Source organism: Scyliorhinus torazame, chromosome 8 (assembly GCF_047496885.1).
Source record: "Scyliorhinus torazame isolate Kashiwa2021f chromosome 8, sScyTor2.1, whole genome shotgun sequence".
NCBI classification, from domain to species: Eukaryota; Metazoa; Chordata; class Chondrichthyes; order Carcharhiniformes; family Scyliorhinidae; genus Scyliorhinus; species Scyliorhinus torazame.
Genome location: NC_092714.1, coordinates 39781790 through 39788207, shown reverse-complemented (window position 1 = coordinate 39788207; position 6418 = coordinate 39781790). Strand labels below are relative to the sequence as shown.

At 46.4% G+C, this 6418-nt stretch overlaps 1 protein-coding gene across 1 annotated transcript; it reads right to left on the bottom strand.

Annotated features, from left to right (window-relative positions):
• Positions 1-1196: 1196 nt before the first annotated feature.
• Positions 1197-3502, bottom strand: LOC140427773 (oligodendrocyte transcription factor 2-like). Its single transcript, XM_072513413.1, has one exon. It carries the CDS (start codon positions 3237-3239, stop codon positions 2463-2465), a length of 777 nt encoding a protein of 258 aa, XP_072369514.1. The 5' UTR covers positions 3240-3502; the 3' UTR covers positions 1197-2462.
• Positions 3503-6418: the final 2916 nt, after the last annotated feature.

Genomic DNA, 6418 nt, shown 5'->3' with positions numbered 1-6418 from the left:
GGGTGTCCACCGGGGCAGCCAAGCACTTTGTCCCGTTTCAATGTTTCAAGAATGAAAGAAAAACAAATATTGCTCACCAGCGGTCACGGTGCATCCGGGCCTGGCTACAAACACACACGAGCTAAAGCAACATTTGGAGAAATTAGCCATTTGGCGAGAAGGTTCCCTGTTATACTTACTGGGCTCGCTTAGTGTGGAAAGAACTGGGGTGGGGGGGGGGGGGGGGGTGGAGGCACCAGATCGAATTGAAAATACTTAACCACCCTCTCTGGTATTTCCATCCATTTCGATTGAAACCTGACAGAAGTATTGGGGTACATTGGTGCAGAGTGTGAAATGACCCCACTAGTCTAAAGGGCAAAGTTCTCCCAGTCGGGGTTTAGCTGTATAAGATGGACAAATAAATCATCTTAGGGGCTACAATTGCGATTTAAAGTAACTCCGAGAATGAGATGTTTGTGGATCAATTCTATAGATAACCCCCCCCCCCCCCCCCCCACCACAGACCCACTGTGGGCCCTGATAAGGTTGTTTCAGTGGCGGGGGTGAGGATTTAGTGGAACTCGTTAGTTCTCTCTCCCCTCTGCCTGAAGTGTACGCCACACACACAAAGATAACCCAGTAACTGCGCCGAGACAGAAGAACTTTTATAAGCAAGCGATTCTTCGAAGGCTGGAAATATATCGTTGACAGATGTACACCACTCCAGCAAGATGGAAACATAACGGTCGAAAAGGCACAAGCGGTCACAGGGAGCCGTGGAACAACCGGCCGTGCAATCGGTGAGCTTTGCCCCGGGTGAATGACCCTTTCAAAGAAATGTTGAGCAGCACAAGGAGACCCGGGCCCACACAAGGGACATTCGGCGCCTTCTGAACGGCATTTATATCAGTGTTTTAATTAAATGGTGGCTGCTTTAGCACAGGACTAAATCGTTGGCTTTAAAGCAGACCCAGGCAGGCCAGCAGTACGGTTCAATTCCCGTACCAGCCTCCCCAAACAGGCGCCGGAATGTGGCGACTAGGGGCTTTTCACAGTAACTTCATTTGAAGCCTACTTGTGACAATAAGTCATTTTTATTAACTGTTAGTGGAAGTTTTGAGGGGGGGGGGGGGGGGCACTGGACTGTGAGTGCAGGAAAGACACGGATCCTTTATGTTTCTGGAACTTTTGAAATTGAAACACGCACAAAAAAGTGTTTTTATGTTTTTTTAATTAATTTTAAAATCTCGACAGTTACTCGATCAACACCTTTTTTCATTCGAACGAAATAAGTAATAAATATTATTTAGCACATTTCTTTACAAAAATAAACAGATGGTAAGCAATTTTTTGCTTCATATTTTTTCTTCATTTTTTTCTCTCTCAAAAGACTGTTACGGTAAGACTGTTACAGGTGACTCTTAAAAAAAAACACACACACACACACATACACCCACAAAAGCTGCTGAAGGAGTCGGAAAGCGCAGAGGCTAGTGGCAGTGAAGGTTAAGCGGGAGAGACGGGTCTTGCAGAGGAAGCGATATAAAGATTCACACAAAACCTCTGGGCGAAACCTCAGCCCCTGAAGAAACGGAACACAGCAGATATTTTCACAATGGGCTGTGTGTGGGGGGAATAAAAAGTAACTCTCATGCTAGTGGCAAGTCACAGCGGTTACCCTCAACGCCGAATCTTACAGTAAAAGATGTACAAATAAGTCTCTGCATGTTCAGCCAATGTGCCAGAAGCGTCGGTTTCCAACCGAACGCGTGAATTAAAGTTTACAATCCTGCTCACAAAGAAAGAAAATCCACAATGCAAGAGCCGAAAGTCTTTATAATATAGTTCGCCCGGGGGCGAGTTGCTCGATAAGAGTTTTTCCTCGTGCAGATATCAGAGGAACTTTATTTGGGGGGCTGTTTTTTCCATGTGATCCCATCGCCTCTTTTATCCATTTTGTGTGGTCGTTCACTGAAGTCTCTGAAGAGCAATGTCTCTTTCCTACATGTCAGTTTCGACACTTCAGTATCATGTAACAGCCAGGATTCGGCGTTAAACATTCCCCCAAGCTCCCGACAGTTTAAAGTCATAGTCACGTTCGCTGCTGGGTCATTTAACAGTCAAATGTACCTTAAACCAAGCTGCAGTACCCCTTGCTTTCCCCCCTCCCCGTGTGATGAAATGTCCTGAAAGCAGCCAATTTCACTTGGGATATTTCCCCACTGGGATGTCTGGAGGATTGAATCCAGGGGAGGCGAAGGACTGGTTTGGAAAGGGTTACTGCAGCTTTCACACAGATAGCTTATTTCTAAAACACACACAGATAACGAGATTAACGGCAGTAAAGATTTATCTCCTGTCCAAGGAGAGGGGGAAACACACAACCCTGTCAGTCAGTCACATACTCTCAACCCTGGGCGGAATGATTAAAAAGGCGATTGGAAAGAGTCTTTCGCTGGGAGGGGGGGGCTCCTTCCTTCTCACTTGGTGTCCGAAGATAGGCGCGACATGCCTGCTGTGGCCATGCTGGAGACATGGTGAGAAGGTGGCACTTGGCACATGGTGCATGGGCAGGGCATGCCCCCCCACTGCTGGAAACCGCTGGGCAGCGGCGCCGAGGCTGGGCCTGCCGACTTCAGGAGGCTGTGAGGGGCTCGGATACTGTTCACGGCCGAGAGGCCGGCGCCGGGGAGGGAGGCTGAGGTGGCGGCCGGGGCCATGATGGGGTGGTGCACCGGGTGAGGTGGGTGAGGCGGCGGGTGGCCGGGCAGAGGCGCGCCGGCGTGGGCGAGGCTCCCGCACGCCGTCGGCGGGTGGAAGGTGCTGTGGTGCCCGCCGTAGATCTCACTCACCAGCCTCTTCATCTCCTCCAGGGAGCTGGTCAGCATCAGGATGTAGTTCCTGGCCAGCAGCAGGGTGGCGATTTTGGACAGCTTCCGCACCGACGGCCCGTGGGCGTAAGGCATGACCTCCCGCAGCCCGTCCATGGCGATGTTCAGGTCGTGCATCCTCTTGCGCTCCCGGCTGTTGATCTTCAGCCGGAGCTGCTGCAGCTCCGACTCGCTCATCTGCTTCTTGTCCTTGAGCCGGAGGCTGTCCCGGGCTCGCAGCTGGAGCCCCCGCTCGCCGCACAGCTCGCCGCCGCACTCGCTCTGCGTGGAGGACACGGCGCCTGAAAAGCCTGAGGTGGGCTCGTCCGACAGGAGGAGATCCGGAGAGGAGGGCTGGCTGGATATCACACTGCTGTCCGAATCCATTCGTCAGCTCAGAGCAGAGTGGGGGACTGGGGGTGGGTGCCGGGTGTGGGGGCAAGTGGCTCAAACTTGCTGTGGGCTCCCCAATCGCTCCTACATGGGGAGTGTGTCCCTCCTGTATCCCCCCACCCTCCCCCCCAGGTAAGAGTGCAATCTTGTCCGGGTTTGCCTAGCCGGCGTTGGGGCTTCTTTCCTGCATTTTATAGGGCGCATCGGAGATCATTGGGAGAAGATCTTCCATTGTTTCTGGGGCTGGGATGTCCAATCGTGACAAGGTAAGGAAGTGCTGAATGGGAGTCTCCTCCAATGCCGCAAGATGTGGGAGGTGCCGCTTCCCCTTGACAACACAACACAAATGAGTGAGTGAGTGTGAGAGAGAGAGAGAGAAAGAGAGAGAAACAATAGCTGGAGGCAGTGGCTGGGACATCTGCTAAAAAAACTAGAAACTCGAACAAAGTGCACTCTTCCCAAAAACAATAACACTTCAAAGCAGCAACGACTCAGCACCAGCTCCCCAACTTTCAGAGATGCTGCTCTTACTGCCTCACTCACTGATCTTCATCCCCCGCCAACCAATAGACCCTGGAAGACAGGCTGGAATCCAGATCAAAGTAAAGTAACGGGAATCCCGTATTAAACCGTGGAAACAACCCCCCCCCCCCCCCCAATTAGATACTCAATTACATGTAAACTGCACATTGCAAACCAATATTTAAACATCTTTCAGCCCAGTCTTTCTCTGGATCTTGTGCAAAGAAAATCAGCTTCTTAGAAATTTGCACCATAAGCCTGGTGTAAATCCACACTGACTGGAAAAGGAAAAGAAAATCTTTATTTTTAATTATATACTGTACTATACATTTCTAACAAGTACCCTCTGCCAGCCTTACTGTAATATACATATGTAACGTTCTGCATCTACTGTAGTATACATATATATTCTGCAGCTTTACTGTCGTATAGATAGAAACATGTATTCTCTGCAAGCCTTATTGTAGTATATATATTTCACATTCCACAGCTTTACTGTATGTAGTATACAAATACATTATTCTGCAACCCTTACTGTAGTATACATATGTAATATTCTGCCTAAATAATAATAAAAGCAAATTACGGCAGATGTTGGAATCTGAAATAAAAACAGATTAATTTGGACAATGTCAGCAGGTCTGACGAGATAGGAGATCACATTTCGAGTCTGGATGACTCTTGGTCATACTATTCTGTAGCTTTATTGTTGTATACATGGAAACGTGTCATCTCTGCCAGCCTTACTGTAGTAAGAAGTCTTACAACACCAGGTTAAAGTCCAACAGGTTTGTTTCAATGTCACTAGCTTTCGGAGCACTGCTCCTTCCTCAGGTGAATGAAGAGGTATGTTCCAGAAACATACGTATAGACAGATTCAAAGTTGCCAGACAATGCTTAGAATACGAGCATCAGCAGGTGATTAAATCTTTGCAGATCCAGAGATGGGGTAACCCCAGGTTAAAGAGGTGTGAATTGTGTCAAGTTGTAAGACTTCTTACTGTGCTCACCCCAGTCCAACACCGGCATCTCCACATCAGCCTTACTGTAGTTTACATATTTAACATTCTATAGATTTACTGTATTTTACACATATATAACGTTCTGCCAGCTTTACTGTAGTTTACACATATAACATGTATTCTCTGCCAGCCTTAGTGTAATGCACATATATACCATCCTGACAGCCTTAGTGTAGTATACATATATCATATCTGCCACCTCTAATATAGTATACATGTATCAAATCTTCAAACTTTACTGCAGTATACACAGATAACATTCTACCAGTTTCACTGCAGTATACATATCTAACATTCTGCCAGTTTCACTGCAGTACACATAAAACATTCTGCCAGTTTTACGGTAGTATACACAAATCATATTCTGCCAGTTTTACTGCAGTATACATATATAACATTCTGTCAGTTTCACTGCAGTATACATATATAACATTCTGCCAGCTTTACTGTAGTATACATAAATAACATTCTGCCAATTTCACTGCAGTATACATGTATAACATTCTGCCAGTTTTACTGCAGTATACACATATAACATTCTGCCAACTTTACTGTAGTATCAGAGAATCATAGAATTTACAGTGCAGAAGGAGGCTTTCGGCCCATTGAGTCTGCACCAGCCAATGCAAAGGGCACCCTATCTAAGCCCACACCTCCACCCTATCCCCGTAACCCAGCAACTTCACCTGAACATTTTGGACACTAAGGGCAATTTAGCATGCCAATCCACCTAACCTGCACATCTTTGGACTGTGGGAAGAAACAGGAGCACCCGGAGGAAACACATGCTGAAACAGCGAAAACGTGCAAACTCCGCACAGACAGTGATCCAAGCCGGGAATCAAACCTGGGACCCTGGAGCTGTGAAGCAACTATGCTAACTACTGTGCTACCGTGTCACCCATTCTGTCGGCATTACTGTAGTATTCTTATATAACATTCTCCCAGCCTTACTGTTGTATACACATATATCATTCTGACAGCTTTACTGTAGTACACACATATAACATTCTGGTAGCCTTACCTTTGTATACACATATAACACTTTGTCAGCTTTACTGTAGTATACATATATTATTTAACATTCTGTTATCTTTACTGTAGTTTACATATACATCATGTATTCTCTGCTAGCCTTAAGGTGGTACATGTATATACCATTCTGGCAAGCTTACTGTAGTATACACATTTGACATTCTGCCAGCTTTACTGTAGTATACATATATAACATTCTCCCAGCTTTACTGTAATATACGTATATCACATTCTGGCAGCCTAACATTTGTGTACACATATAACACTCTGTCAGCTTTACTATACATATATTACTTTTTGCCATCTTTACTGCAGTATACATATACAACATTCACACAGCCTTATTATAGTATACATATATCACATTTTGGCAGCCTTACCTTTGTATACACAAATAACACTGTCAGCTTTACTGTAGTATACTTCATAGACTATCATTCATAGAATTTACAGTGCAGAAGGAGGCCATTCGGCCCATCGAGTCTGCACCGGCTCTTGGAAAGAGCACCCTACCCAAGGTCAACACCTCCACCCGATCCCCCAAACCCAGTAACCCCACCCAACACTAAGGGCAATTTTGGACACTAAGGGCAA